General features: G+C 36.5%; 4 protein-coding genes across 6 annotated transcripts; 2 read left to right on the top strand and 2 right to left on the bottom strand.

Moving 5' to 3' along the window:
- Nucleotides 18-834, top strand: LOC108661804 (mitochondrial import receptor subunit TOM9-2-like). Its single transcript, XM_018120146.1, has one exon. The coding sequence runs from the start codon at nt 300-302 to the stop codon at nt 612-614; it is 315 nt and encodes a 104-aa protein (XP_017975635.1). The 5' UTR covers nt 18-299; the 3' UTR covers nt 615-834.
- Nucleotides 1,164-3,264, bottom strand: LOC18603303 (putative pentatricopeptide repeat-containing protein At5g52630). The gene has a single exon (XM_007035191.2). The coding sequence runs from the start codon at nt 2,908-2,910 to the stop codon at nt 1,192-1,194; it is 1,719 nt and encodes a 572-aa protein (XP_007035253.2). The 5' UTR covers nt 2,911-3,264; the 3' UTR covers nt 1,164-1,191.
- LOC18603301 (cysteine-rich repeat secretory protein 3) lies at nt 6,593-8,450 on the bottom strand. The gene is made up of 3 exons (XM_007035188.2): nt 7,395-8,450; nt 7,067-7,180; nt 6,593-6,927 (listed from the first exon to the last, which is right to left on the bottom strand). The coding sequence occupies exons 1-3, from the start codon at nt 8,179-8,181 to the stop codon at nt 6,920-6,922; spliced, it is 909 nt and encodes a 302-aa protein (XP_007035250.2). The 5' UTR covers nt 8,182-8,450; the 3' UTR covers nt 6,593-6,919.
- On the top strand, nt 11,574-14,537 carry LOC18603300 (oxidation resistance protein 1). 3 transcript variants are annotated; one of them, XM_007035185.2, is made up of 8 exons: nt 11,574-11,755; nt 12,362-12,843; nt 12,945-13,017; nt 13,141-13,221; nt 13,388-13,451; nt 13,713-13,800; nt 13,907-13,991; nt 14,284-14,537. In XM_007035185.2, exons 1-8 carry the CDS (start codon nt 11,657-11,659, stop codon nt 14,317-14,319), a joined length of 1,008 nt encoding a protein of 335 aa, XP_007035247.1. In that variant the 5' UTR covers nt 11,574-11,656; the 3' UTR covers nt 14,320-14,537. The 3 variants fall into 3 exon arrangements, 2 of the variants coding, with proteins under 2 accessions (XP_007035247.1, XP_017975022.1); XM_018119533.1 differs by having other exon boundaries at nt 14,085-14,537; XR_001927542.1 differs by lacking the exon at nt 13,907-13,991 and having other exon boundaries at nt 13,713-13,855; nt 14,022-14,537.

The raw sequence follows: 14,540 nt of genomic DNA, 5'->3' as shown, positions 1-14,540 counted from the left end.
TAAATGAGGTTACTTCAATTCCGTAACCCTCCAAATACACAAAAGCGTGGCTGTCACTCCAGAGCCCTTTACATATCTCCTGATCCAACCAGTCATCCTAGTTTCCGTCCTTACAAAAAGACACAGTCCCATAGAAGCAGCCCATAGCTATTTTGAACGCATTCCCAAACCCACCATAGAAAAGCACCTCAAAGAAAAGGAGCAAAATTTTATTGGGCAAAGGGTTTTGGGAAAAACCCTTCTCTTCGTCCTCTGTCCTCTCATTTTTTTTATCTTCAATTCCCAAAAAAGAAAGAAACATGTCCTTCTCTGGGCAAGGCAAAAAGCTAGGCTCCGGCGACAACGACGACATGGGCATCATCGCTAGACTCTCCCGCGCTGTATCCGACTCCCCGATAACCGACGTCACCAAGAGAGCGGCCAGCGACGCCGCCTACGTGACCAAGAAGCTGTTGAAGAGCACGGGAAAAGCGGCGTGGTATGCGGGAACCACGTTCCTGGTCCTCATTGTCCCACTCATCATCGAGATGGACCGTGAACAGCAATTCACTGATATGGAGTTGCAGCAGCAGAGCCTCCTCGGCTCACCCCCTCCGCTCTCTCCTCCAAAGTAAAAAAGAATATTCGCTTCTACGGTTTAGTTTGTGGGCTGTTCTAGAATTTCGTATATTGATGCTTGATTGGATTTTTTTGGATTAGATTTAATTTGAGGATTGTATGAGATTTTACTGTGTGAGAAGTATTCAGTTTCATGATTTCCTTGATGGGTATTGCTGGAATTTAGGAAATCATTGAAATTGGAGCAATGCATAGAAGATTTGCTTTGATTTGCTTTTTCAAATTTTTTGTTGTTGATAATATTGCTTTATAATGAGAAAATGAATGGGAAATTAAATAAAAAAATGTAAAAAAATCACTATCAAGTAAATGGGTGCCTTAAATATGATCTGCTCAGAGTCAAGAGATCGATTTAGCTTTGAAAATGACTGCTTTTAGATTGTTGGTACAATCAATGGTTTGAAGATGCCACTCATCTGGTTTTTGGAATGAGAATGCTTGAGAATTGATGGAAACTTGGGAGTTGAGTTGAGGTATTCCCTGGAGAGGGAAGGTGAAGATCCAGGGTAGCTTAAACAAGCAAAATTGGTTTTTTTAAGTTTAAATTAGAAAAAAGGTGAAGACTTTTATAAGTTACCAAAAATCCCTACAAGTACAACTACCATTAGAAAAGTTATGGTATCTGTTAACATCCCTTACAATGATCTCCTTCTCTATCACTCTGCTTATGTACTTAAATGCCTCGTGACAGTCTTTACAAATCCGCAGATTCTTTATGATCCTCAGAGGCTTCCCTGGTGGTGCTGCATCACTCACTATCCCATATGCTAAAGCCAACTTCTCACTGTGGTACCATAGTGCTTCTCGTTTCTCCCCTTTCCCTACTTCATGCAACATCTCATCCCAGACGGGTTTGTACCCTAGTTTCTCAATCTCTTCCATCAACTCCGCCAACTTGGCGTAAATTTCTTCAGTCCTCTCATGCTTCCTATCCCCTGCCCAAAACACATGAACATTCCCCTTCACTTCAAGCCAACTCTTCCCGCCTTCCTTCTTCACCCTCCTATCTTTCATCAACTTCCTCACTTCTGCAACCTCATCCCATCTCCCTGCAACTGATAAGACATTTGCAGCTATCACATAAGCTGAATCACCATTAGGATCCAACTCCAACAACCTCCTGGACATCCTCAAAGCCATATCTGCTGCACCATGATGAGCACAACTTGACAGCAGCGATCTCCACACAGCAGCGTCAGGCTTAACCGGCATTGTCATAGCAATCCTCTCTGCATACTCCAACTGCCCAGCTCTCCCCAAGGCACCCACCAAACACGTATAATGCTCAAGCGCCGGTTCTATACCATACTCCAGTTTCATCCTTTCCAACCACATCTCTGCCTCACCAACCAAACCTGCATTGTAAAAACTCGAAAGCAGAGCCAGAAAACTATATTCATCAGGCACAAACCCTAGACTCTCCATCAACCGAAACAACTCAATTACTGTATTCTTATCCCCATGCTGTGCGTAACCTGCCATCAAAGCATTCCACCCGACAATATTCATCACCTCAATATTCTCATCAAAAACCCTTCTTGCATCCAAAACAAGCCCTGCTTTCCCATATCCATCAACCAAAGCACTCCCCACAATCACATTCTTATCAAACCCAGTAACCACCGCGTGCCCATGAATCATCCTAGATTGCTCCAAGGCTGCCAAATCCGCAACCGCTCTTAAGGCCCCGGAAACACTATACATAGTAGAACCCACATTACAAGATTTCATTTTAGCAAACAAAGACAAAGATTCATCTGGCTTAGAATTCCGCGCCAACCCAACAATCACTGCCGCGTAACAAACTTCATCTCGTTCAGGCATCTCATCGAACACTTTCCTTGCATCCACCGGAAGGCGATGTGTGGAGTAAAAATTAATCAATGCGGAACCAGAAAAGGGTTGGGTATTGAGGGAAAGCTTAAAGGAAAGAGCGTGCAAAGAAAGGCCGAAGAAAAGGCAACGAGGGAGGGAAACGCAGGTTTTGAAAAGAGAGGCTAAGGTACGTTGGTTGGGGAGGATAGGGTGGCGAAGCATGGAGAGGAAAAAAGTGAGGGAGAGTGAGGAATTGGAGTAAGCTGAGATGAGGGAGGTCCATGAGACGATGTTGGGCGATGGGATTTGATTGAAGACACGAAGTGAGGAAGCGAGGAAGTTGTTTTTGGAGTAGAGAGTGATTAGATTGTTGAAAACGGAACGATCGATGCGTGGGAATTTTAGCGCTTGGGCATGGATGATTCGTGGGTCGGAATTGGATTCTGGTTTCCATGTCGGGTCTCGTAGTAAGTTCATGGTAATGGCGGCATATTTTTCTTTCTTTTTTGCTTTGACTAAACTTTGTTTGGTTCTATTTTGCAGTTCTCAGTTCTCCCTGTAATAGATTCAGCCGGAGATAAAGTGTGAAGAAACCAAGAAAAAATGGACGAAAAATCCAAACCACCGACGGCCAGTCATCCCCCCACTCCTTTACTCCTACGGTGTCCCTCCCTCGATCTCCAAGCCACCTCTCTTCTTTCTTCCTCTGCCTGATATCCAGAAGCTTCCACTCTCTCCGTCACCTAACCAGCCATCACACCAAAATATCCGGCCTCTTACTTTGAGTCGTACTTTCACGCAGATTCATGAAGTCCAACCGTTATTCAGTCTGGTAATATTTTCATTAATTTAATAACATGATAATATTAAAAGTAATAATTTATTTTTTATTAATTTAAAAATTATTATATTATATGAATTAAAATTTTTCATTTTTAATTTTTTTCTATTAAAAAAACTCTCCTTTTAGCTCTTGTTACAAGCGGATCTCCCTCCCTTACGCTCCACTCTTCCCCCCACCCCCGTGCTTCCTCGGGAACACAGATCTCGCGCTCTCATCTGCGGTTTCAAGAGAGAGCGAGAGAAGAGGGCCACGACTCCCTTAGGTAGCGTAGGGTGCTCAGTTGACGACGTAAGAGAGCGTCGTTGGCTAATTGAAAAAAAAATTAAAAAAAAAAAGAAAAAAAATAATTTTGTTATTTTATATTTATTTATTAAATTTATTCAATCGAAACGGATTATTTATTTTAAAAATTAATAAATTTACATGAAATTATAATAAAAGATTAAGAAAGTGAGATTGTTTTACCCAAGATTAAACAAATTTTTTCTTCACTTTATAATTTAATTTTTAATAAATTATATTTATAATATATATAATTGAGTTTAAAATATTGAGTATAGGATATCATTGGAATATTTATACAATCATATTTCAAGTATCGTGTATTTAAAGAGTGATATGTATATCATATATAAATTTCCGATCGCACTTGATTTAAATCTAAATAAAATTTGAACTTTGTATAATCAAATCGGCTATTCACACATATCAGGATAAAAGATAGCCGTTGATATCCTTTGTTCTGTTGTTTTAAACTACTACAACTTGAGCAAACAATTCTTAATAACTGTGTTTAATGGCTCAATTTTCTTTTCTGTTATTCATTTTATTTTACAATAAAACAAGAACATGAATTAAAACAAAAAGTAAGGAGATGGTCTAGGTGAGTCCTCATCTCGCAGAGAACAGCCGATTATAGCTGCTGAATGTCAAAAGTGTTTAATTGGTACTGTGGGATCGTAGTGTGATCGCACTGAGAGAGCCTTCCCGTTATGGGGCACAGCTGTTTCAGCCGTTTTCAGTGTTAAAGCCCATGTGCCTCTTTTCATTATGGGAGGCAAAGGCACGGCAGCAACATTTCCTCCTTGCTGCCCTCACCATGTTTTCCCCCCCAAGTAAACATTTGTTCAGATAAAAATTCATGGCATTTTTGTACTAGGTCCACTACTTTGCCATGGGAATGGTGCAGCTGAATACTGATGCTTGTCAGCTACTGACCTCACCCTCTCCTTGTAGATAGAGTAACATGGCTCAAATCTTAAGTTTCCATCTAAAACCCGTATCACCATGCTACTTGAACTCCTTAATTAAGTTCATTAACATAGTGACAGCTGAAAATAGGGGAATCTGGTGAATAGATGAATTGAAGGGAAAAAAGAAAAAGATCAGTTATGCTTTCAGAGTTGGAAAAATGGAAAAAGCTACATAGGTGCTGTTTAAAGACAATGCTTGGGACACAAGACTGAATTATTTGGTGTTATTTTGGGATGAGCAAAACAAAATTGATCAGTGAATAAGACACTGACTGAAGGCTATGCTTCTGACAATCTAACTCTACCATCAAACAGTTTCTTTAGTGCGAATTCCAAAAGGAAAAGAGAGAGAGAGGGAGAGGGAGAGGGAGAGAGAATCATCATACTCCAAAAGCATTGGTACAAAACTGTAAAACACAAGTTTGGGTTATGGAAGTGGACCTCACAACATTAAACAGTTCGAATTCTAGCCACTTTTAGAAGTCTTAGTTTTTGCATTGGAAGAACAATACTTACCAAATGCAGAGTAATCAAGACCTAAATTGTGTTCATTTAAGACAAAATGATCTCTCTTAAGAAACCAGCCAACCCTGCAAAGGCAAAGCCATGTGACTGTCCTCACAGCCCATCAGCCCTCACTTTCCTGCCTTTTCACTGCTTAAATTTGCCTTTGAGATTTTGGGTTGGCTCCAAAATAATAGCTCTACACTCAAAAGCTTTGATTGCTTTTATAGTTTTCAAATTTCCCATTTTTTTTAAACTACAAAAACGTGGTAATGAATGATTAGCACTTGGTAATGTTCTTTCTGAACATGATCACAAAAGTTCTTAATATAATTGCAACAGGGTCTAAATAGACAGCTGACTAGCTTACAGCTTTCCAAGTTCTTGACTTCTCTTCCTTAAGGAAAAAACAAAAAGGCTATTTGTAAATGTGAACTATAAGTCAAGAATATAAATCAATACAACTTTTACTGCTTAAACCTATTTTTTTCATAATAATAGAGGCAAAGGAAGCAACAAATTAAGGAGAAAAATTACTGATGAGCAGTAGGAAGCAGGCAGGACAGATGAGATAATTAATATCCATACCACCACAACCACCATCCCATTTCTTTCAAAACTTATTAAATGTGACAAAAATTTGACTTTGAAATTATGCATTTAACTGTTCAATAATTGTGATCTACTCATTAATATATGATGAAAATGAAGAGAGCAAATGACAGTTTCCCCTTCTAAAATTTGGGTGATAAAGGCATAAAGCAACTTGCCAGCCAGGTCTTTGCCCTAAAAGACAACAATTGACAATGCAGCCAAACTGTGGTAATTAAGCTAGCTCTTCATTCTTTTGCTGTCTAGACAGAGAATTTAGAATTGAGCAAGGAAAAATAAGGTAGCATGAAAGATTTTGTAAAGAAAATCATTTGATTATGACTTCTTTGGACAACCCCAACAGTGGTTAAGGTCAATTATTTGATGTGGTTTTAGGTCCTAAACCTGGGCTTAACTCAAAGGAGAAAAGAGGAAGAGATTAGCAAAAGGAAAAAGAGAAAAGGAAGGAAAATTCTGAAAAAGATCAATAATACTAGCTTGAAAAGAATGAAAAATGTTAAATCCAATACATCATTGTCTGCAGCCTGTATCTTATGTCATGTGAGAGAACTTAACACGGACAAGCACTACTACAAAAGTACTACAATAAAAAATTAACGATGATTCTGCTCAATCTAGGGCAACAATTTCTAGAAACTCTACCCAACCATTTTTTTTCTGAAATTATTTAAGTATTAGCATGGAAAAAGACTAAAAGAGTGTATAATTCAAATCAAAAGCAAAAGAAGGAGAAAAAATAAATAAATAAAGGAAGCATCATGGTTTACTCCAATTAGAAAATCCAAAAGATTTCAACAGTGTGGAGAGAGAGAGTGTGTGTGAGGCAGGGAACTACTTTATGAAAAGCATATAAAGATATGAAGAAAATGGAGAAGCATTAGTCTGGAGAAGGGAGAAAAAAGACAAAACACCCACATGGCCAGGGAAAAAACAAAAGAGGGCCAAATTGCCAAAGCCAAATGCTCAAAATCTCCTCTTTCATCCATTCAAGATGACAAAACATTAATTCTTTTATAGTTCCTTACAATATCCTCTTTTTCACCTTTGTGAAAAAATTCATGTTTACACTGCATGCCCTCCCCCCCTAATGGCTAATGCTTTCTCTGACCCTCAAATTCTTACCTAACAGTAACAGCAAAATCCCACTTCCACTTACTTTTATCTGACTCTCTTTCTTCACCAATTATATTCACCAGAAAACCCATATCAAATTTCAAAATAAGGAAAGAAATTTTCTACTAGAAAGAATCCACCTTTAAATGAACTCTGACCTTCAGGAATCTGAAAAGAAAGAAAAATAAATGCATATCAGCTAATCACAAAAACCCAAAGGAAAAAATGATACTTCCAACTTCTATACAACAACAACAAGCAGGTATATAGAATACAGATCAATTTTTTGAATCTCAGAAATGCATACCATCACGTTTCTTCATCACACCCCTGGCAAACATCAACAAAATGACAAGGAATCCCACTCCTGCTGCCCCCCCTAAGATTATAGCCACTGTCTTTCCTGGATTTTGCCCTGTCCCTACATCAATCAAAAAGATCTCCCATCAATTAATTTACATCCACTTTTTTTCTAATAAACCATTTAGAAGTCATTAATCCTGAAGGAAGATATTTTGAAGTCATTAGTCTATATTAGGACAGAACTCTTCCACAACTAAAAGGGCAAGCAATCAGCGTAACAAAAACTCAAAATCGATTACCACGAGAAAGAAAGGGAACCAATTTCTATTTACCTGATGAAGATGAAGAAGGGTGTGAATATGAAGATGATGAAGATCTTCTGGGAACCCCATTAGGATAATAACTGTAACTTATAAAGCACTTATGCAGATAGATTTGACCAGAGATGGCGCTCCCACATTCAACCTGAGCTTTTTGAACAGCAGTCTTTATGCACTCTCCACAATCTGAATCTCCAACATCTCCTTCACATTGCCCCAAAACATAAACAGATTGGTAGTTAGTGGTATAATAACCATGGCTACTAACCACCCCATTTTCCAAAACTGAAAAGGCTGTATCCCTCCTCTCTTCAAATCCAGAACCAGCAACATTTGTAGCACCACAAGTCTTGAACAGCATTTCCATTCCTGAAATTTGAGCAAATCCAGCAACTTCATACAGCATGTAGCAGCCATAAAGTTGGATTCTTGCAGCTATTGTCTTGCCACAAAGTTTGTTAGCTAAAGTTGGGAGCTGGCTGGCACAGTTGTAACAGTCACTGTTGCTGAGGTCTCCCCTACATTGAAAAAGACCGGTAATGGTAGTTTGACCAGTGCCTGTTGTTGTCTTGTAAAACTTTACCTTCATGGATTGTGAAAGCAAGGTTTGAAACAAGGCAGAGAGGGCCTGTGAGTACATCCCAGCTGGATCTGTGAAAGCCTGCTTTGCACAACCTTTATAGACCAAGGTTGTGTAATCAGAAGCAGATTCAACTAGTGGAGAAAGTTCAAGATTGGTAAACAAGAGAAGAAATGAGAGGAAAAGAACGAAGGGTTTTGAAGAAAAACCAAAACCCATTTGTTGGGGTAGTATTGTTGGATCAAATCATGGCAGTTTCCTTGCAGTTTTTGTAGGGATCTGTAGGAGCTTAGTGGGTTTTAGCTAAACTGCACATAGATTAAAAGGTTTGAGTTTTCTGATGCCCTTGGGTTTAGTTGGTTTCTGCAGCTTCACCCTTGGAAAAGAGCTTTGGTTCTGGTTTTATTTTTGTGGTATTTGGGATTTTTCCCTTACTTTTTTGGGTGGCCTACCTCAGAAGCTGTGCACAGACCAGAGAGAGAGAGAGGTTTACCTTTTGCTCTTCACAAGAGATAGTACAATGCACAACACAATTGATAATAGAGAAATATTATTTAGGGAAATGCTGAAACTGATTAAACAAGTTTTTTAATATTTTCAAGGGGATGAGAAGTAAATGGATTTAAGATAAAATAATCTTGAATAGTAGAAGCAATATTCCCTTCTTTAAAAGATAGTAAGAAGGTATGTATGTACAGGAATCTGATTTTGTGGGGGGGAAAGTGCCATGAAGTTTGACTGAAGTATATCTTACTTGAGACCTGCTTTGAATGCAATGCCTAGTGACAAAAGATTAGTAATAGTTTTTTGGGGGGACCTCATTTCTTAGGATGCATAGGGCCTGGATTTGAACATGAAAAAGGTGATGCTCTTAATGTGCATTAATTGAAATTGTTCTTTTCTCCCTTTTTTTTTCAATAAAATGGCAGCCTGGCATTTGTCTAAAGAATTGACAAACATAAGAAAAACCGCATGACAAAACCTTGAGTCATTCATAGCTGGCATCTTAGCATTGGTTGATTAACTTGAAGATCAAGTTGAAGTAATGGTAGATTGGTTTCTTAATAAACTACTGTAGTAGTACATCTTTCTTCTTCTGCACAGTCATTTTATTTTTGTCAAACGGTACAAAATTTTAAAACTATAATAATGTCTGCGGTTGGATTGATTGGCATCAGACAAAAACATCAGATTATTCTGATGACTTCAATTTTCTTGGCAAACTTGTTCTATTTAAATTAGCATCTATCCATGACTGGGATTTGACTGTCACTTTACCTATCCATTTTAGTAATCAAACAAGCCAATTGTTTATATGTTTCTGACTTCTGCTTTTCACTATTTAACAGCCGCTGAGGTTGGAAGTCAAGCACTTTAACACTGTCTTCATTATTTTGAAGGTTCTATTGTATTTCTTTTGCTCATAATCATGTTGCCTAGTTTTGTGAATATAATAAATCTGTCAGCATCATTCCAGTTTTGACAACCAGCAGCACTGGTTTTGATTATGTTTGGCTCCTGCTTCTTGTTTTCTTCCCAGAGCTTAGAGAAACTCATTCATCAATCATAATGGCATTCACATCTTTTTTGGATTTCAGAGTAGCAAAAGGTGGTCATTTTAAAACTGAAGATCCTTTTTTCAAAGAGGGGGAGCGTTATTTCAGCCTAGCTTCATGACATCAACGTGTGGATCCAGGTCAAAGATGGAAGCGCCTAAGAGGCTCTCAAGGCTGCAAGTAGTAATCCTTTTTTTCCAATGAAGTTAGTATAAATTATGGAAACTTTTACTCAAGTGGTAAGAAAAGCATGAAAGCTTTCATAATTATGCAGATGAAGAAACTTGAAAATGTATAGCATTGACAGAAAACAGATCTTCTTCAAGCAGTATTTGCTTTTGTTCTCTCTTTACGTTGGCAAGAGTAATGAAGGTGGGGTGCATTTGAAGGCAAAACCCATGGCTCAACTAAGAAACAATGTAGCTACTTGGGCTTAGAAATGATGTAGGACACTCAGGCTTGCTTTCTCCCTACAGAAAAAGAAAAAAGGGGCCAATCAATTTTTGATGGATTAAGTACACAAAAACCCATGCTAAAATGCCTGGAACTCTTGCCAAATCACCCAAAGAGAATCAGTCTGCAACTGCAACTGCTTCCCCCTAGCAGATTGTGTTCAATTTCATAGCTCCATGCCAGCTTTCTTTATTTCTGTATTTTCTGAATGAATACATGACAGAGAATCAACAGACAAATCCCTTTTGTATCTAAAACAATACATAAAATAATACAACTACTAATCTCTACTTTTTTGCTTCCTCCAAGCAGCTGGTAGCTGCTAAATGGTTTCCTTGAACACAAAATATACCTAGAAATGTAGTTGAAAATCTTAAAAGATGAATGTCCAAGATTAAGTATTATCAATAGAAAAGTTTGCCAAGAGGTCTTCTTCACCTAATCTTGTCAACAGCAAGCTTGACTATTAGATGTTAAGAGTCTTACTATTGTCAATGTCCTCTTCATGTTTGTTACTTTGAGTATATACTTTTAATGTTACAATGTAACTATTAAATATGATTAATATAGTAATATTGTTATTTACGAGGAAAAAAGCACACATTGTTAAATTAAAAATATTTTAAATATATACTTATAACAATGATTTTTTCATTTATTATTGATTGATTTTAAATTAAACGTCCATCTTAAAACAAATTTAATATAATTTTAAATCAAATGATATCCCTATTTGATGATACTATTTGTTGATTCGTATCGTATGATATATACGTATTTATTACATATAAAAAAAATATTGAAGTCATGTATAAAAATATAATAATAAGAGACTTTTCGGATCACGTTTACTTATAAATAGTTAAGAACCTTGATTATGAGTTGATTAGTAGTTCCTAACCTCCTATGCTTGACATTTGACCTACCCAACATGTTGCAAGCTAATTCATCACCCAAAACAAAACTTACGAGAAATTAATGTTATATTTAAACTCAAAACTTTCCTTTTCAAAGATAAATTATTTATAATTAGATTAATATAATTAATATATATATATATATCTTAAAGAATCAAAACTTTGACTCTATAATTAAATACCCCTTTTTAAGAAAAATTTATAAAAAATTTATCTTATGCATCGATGATTAGTATTTAAATTCTACAAGTCAACATGAACACAGTTCGTTTTATATAATCATATCTATAATTTGAAGAAAAAAACAAAAAAAAATGTTCAAGGAGATCATGACCATTCATTTGTGAAGAATCAAAGGTTGTGATTGAATCCATGATTTTGCATAGAATTAAAAAAAAGAAAGAAGATCCTCTAGTTAGAGAGGAAGAAGGAAGAGTCCAGAATTCTAAGAGAACCAATGAGCTACCAATCCAAGACATGAAGGAAAGAAGGAGAGATACCTATAAAGACAACATCATTTTGTCCATAAAACAAGCAAAAGCCAAACACCTCACCTTCGCTCCCTTTTCTCTCTTTTTCTTCCCCATTTTCCCACCGACATCTCTCTCCCTTTCTCTTCTTCTATATGTTCTGACCCAAAAAAACAAAATAAAGAAAACCCTTTTTTTTTTGGTTGCTTCAAATTCACACTCAATTTATTTTATTTGTTTAGGGTTATGGATTAACAGTAAATCATTTGAAATTATTTATTAAAAAAATATATTGAAAATGTACACATTGAAAGATAAAGTAGCGGGAAGTCTTTCACGTTTGTTTGCAGATTCACCGAATCATTCTTCTGCTTCTTCTCCATCTGATCTTTCTCAGGTGATTTCTTTGTTTTTTTTTCCTATTTATGTATTTATCACTAAGAAAAGCTTTTTCCTTTTGGGAACTTTTAGAGAAGCTAGATCTGGGTCATTGATGGGAAATCTAGTTATGGTAGCTAAATGTTATATTCATATGTTTTGTGATCTTTTTTAACCTGGGCAGCTGAAAATTATGGATTTTTTTTATTTTTATAATTTATGATCTTTGAAATATTTGCTGATTTGGGTGATTACATTTTTTTTATATATTTGATTCGTTTCATGTAACTTTGTGTTTGGTAGCTTAGATTATGCAAGAAAGGAAAACAGATTAATAATGTAATCTTTTCTAATGAAGTATATATATATATATACACACACTGTTTTGGCCTAATTTTTTTTCCCTATTTGAAGTTTCAATTATAAAACTTTTAGAAGTGGTTTTTCTGGATTTGTATCAAATTAATTATCTTTATTTCAAGTTTCATTTTTTCTATTATATGTTTCACCTATACCTAAGTATGTATTGGGACGAGTCAGTAACTTCATTGCCTTTTAAGTTTCTAATTTACGTGTGAAATTTTAGTGAAAGTGATTTCGTGACGTGAAAATTTTGAATGTGTAGGCCAGATGGTATTCCAAAGGCTCAAAATCATTGTCTTCAGTTTTTTCTTTCATTATCCCTTCAGCAAGCTTAGGTGGGTCTAAATCGAATGATCATGATCTCAAGCCAATTCAGTCACATCCTGTTAGATGGAAAAATAAGACATTTGAGGTGCAAGATGATCCCCTGGATAGATGTGAAGAATACACCGATATTTATACCAGTGAAGACATAAAAAAGGTTTGTCAAGATAAGAAGAGCAATTGGACAGATAATGACATTAAGCAAACAGTTAGTCCTCGTGGTGAGGAAAAGGACCGTGCCTCTGAAAGGAGCAGCAGTGATTCCGATGAATTTCAAGAAGCAAGAGAGCAACAGAGTCCAGTAAAGTCTTCACCAAATCTCGCTGATGAATCTGTGTTTGTTAACTGTGATTTGTATGAATTCTTGGTGTCTTCCCTTCCCAATATTGTTAAAGGGTGTCAATGGGTGTTGTTGTATAGGTAAGTCTTGCAATAAACTCTGCAGTTCCTTGGTGAAAGCTGCTTTTGTACATTTGGTTTTGGATCTTGATTTGGTATTTACTCTTTCAAATGAAGGGCAGTACGTTGAAAGATGGTATATCACTTCGTACGCTTATTCGTAAGAGTGCTGAGCTTCCTGGTCCTTGTTTGCTGGTATGCTGATGTTTATATATTAACGAGTGCGATTGTCATTAGAGGTTGTCTATCTGAATTTTACAATGCTTAATTAGTTTTTAATACCTTGGGATTATTTGCATGCTGTTGTACAAATTTTAGATTACTGGAGATAGGCAAGGAGCTGTCTTTGGTGCAATGCTAGAATGCCCCTTGAAACCTACACCAAAGAGAAAATATCAAGTAAGCTAAGAGGCTGTTCACGTTATGAATATAGTTTTATTTAAATGATGACTTGCTTTGTCTTTCTGATTCTTTGCATGTTTGCCATGTTTCTCTATGTCCTTTCATTTCTCACTAAGTAAAGTATGATTCAGCCACCTTATTAGATTTCTGTCGTTTGTGTCAGGGAACAAACCAGACATTTGTATTCACAACCATATATGGTGAACCAAGGCTGTTTAGACCAACCGGTATGCAACTTTGTTGAAGTATTTAATGTATCTTATATCTTAGATAGTGAACATGTCAAGAGAAATGGGTACTCACTGCCTACACATGTAACAGTGAGATAGATAAAGAGAAAGATTGATTTACTGTATGCATGCTGTTTGAAAGATATGGATTTAGTTTGCTTGAGCTGATGTTGACATGGTTTATTTTGCTTTAGATGATGTTGAATGATTTTCCATGCAATTATGGATTCTGATCTTGTGTCATATTTATCTAAACAGGTGCCAATCGTTATTATTATATGTGTTTGAATGACTTGTTAGCACTGGGTGGTGGTGGTAATTTTGCTTTGTGCTTGGATGGAGATCTGTAAGTTCGAATTTGCAGTTTTCCCTTTTAGAGTTCTGCCAACTAGTCTTTTCTGGTAAATATTTTATATTCTCTTCTCATGATTGTGATTTTCTCATTACAATAGATTAAATGGAACTAGTGGACCTTGTGAAACATTTGGAAACTTATGTTTGGCTCATAATGAAGACTTTGAGCTAAAGAATGTCGAGGTAATTTTAGTTTCCTTTGACAAATTTCAGTTTCTGGTTTATCTATATCCCAACATTGAGTTTAAGATGAAAACACGAGTGACTATCTGATAGGATGCTGATTGAATTGAACAATGAGTTGGAGTATCATTTACAAGGAATCCCTGTGCATTTCTCGTCGATATCCTGTTTACATTTTTGGAGCAATCATCTTTCCTTCAGATTTATCAAGTTGAAACTTTTACAGGTTTTTGCCCTTTTTAACCCATTGTCTGATGGTATATTTGTATTGCATGTGCTTCTAACTGTGCAGCTTTGGGGATTCACGCATGCATCACAATACTTCTAACTGAAGGAAGGCTGAGATTTGTAGCTCATGTGTAATTCTTGTATCATTGAGGAAGTATTTATGTCGCCATTCTTTATTCTTTGACTTTGTACCATCCCTTCCTTGCCCTCAGTTTTGGGCTAAGATTGCATGTAATGGCAAATTGCTTGCAGGTTAAATTATAGGGTTTTGGATAAGTTATTCTCGAAGTGTCAATCGGAGTGCCGTGATTCACTTTCTTT

This window comes from Theobroma cacao, chromosome 4, assembly GCF_000208745.1.
Source record: "Theobroma cacao cultivar B97-61/B2 chromosome 4, Criollo_cocoa_genome_V2, whole genome shotgun sequence".
Taxonomy (NCBI): domain Eukaryota; kingdom Viridiplantae; phylum Streptophyta; class Magnoliopsida; order Malvales; family Malvaceae; genus Theobroma; species Theobroma cacao.
This window is presented reverse-complemented; position numbering and strand designations above follow the sequence as displayed.

Coding starts and splice junctions, on each gene's coding strand:
- LOC108661804 (XM_018120146.1), top strand. CDS start 300: ATGTCCTTCTCTGGGCAAGGCAAAAAGCTAGGCTCCGGCGACAACGAC.
- LOC18603303 (XM_007035191.2), bottom strand. CDS start 2,910: ATGAACTTACTACGAGACCCGACATGGAAACCAGAATCCAATTCCGAC.
- LOC18603301 (XM_007035188.2), bottom strand. CDS start 8,181: ATGGGTTTTGGTTTTTCTTCAAAACCCTTCGTTCTTTTCCTCTCATTT. Junction 7,181..7,394: donor CCCTTCTTCATCTTCATCAG/GTAAATAGAAAT, acceptor TGATTGATGTAG/GGACAGGGCAAAATCCAGGA.
- LOC18603300 (XM_007035185.2), top strand. CDS start 11,657: ATGTACACATTGAAAGATAAAGTAGCGGGAAGTCTTTCACGTTTGTTT. Junction 13,018..13,140: donor TTCCTGGTCCTTGTTTGCTG/GTATGCTGATGT, acceptor TACAAATTTTAG/ATTACTGGAGATAGGCAAGG. Junction 13,222..13,387: donor CACCAAAGAGAAAATATCAA/GTAAGCTAAGAG, acceptor CGTTTGTGTCAG/GGAACAAACCAGACATTTGT.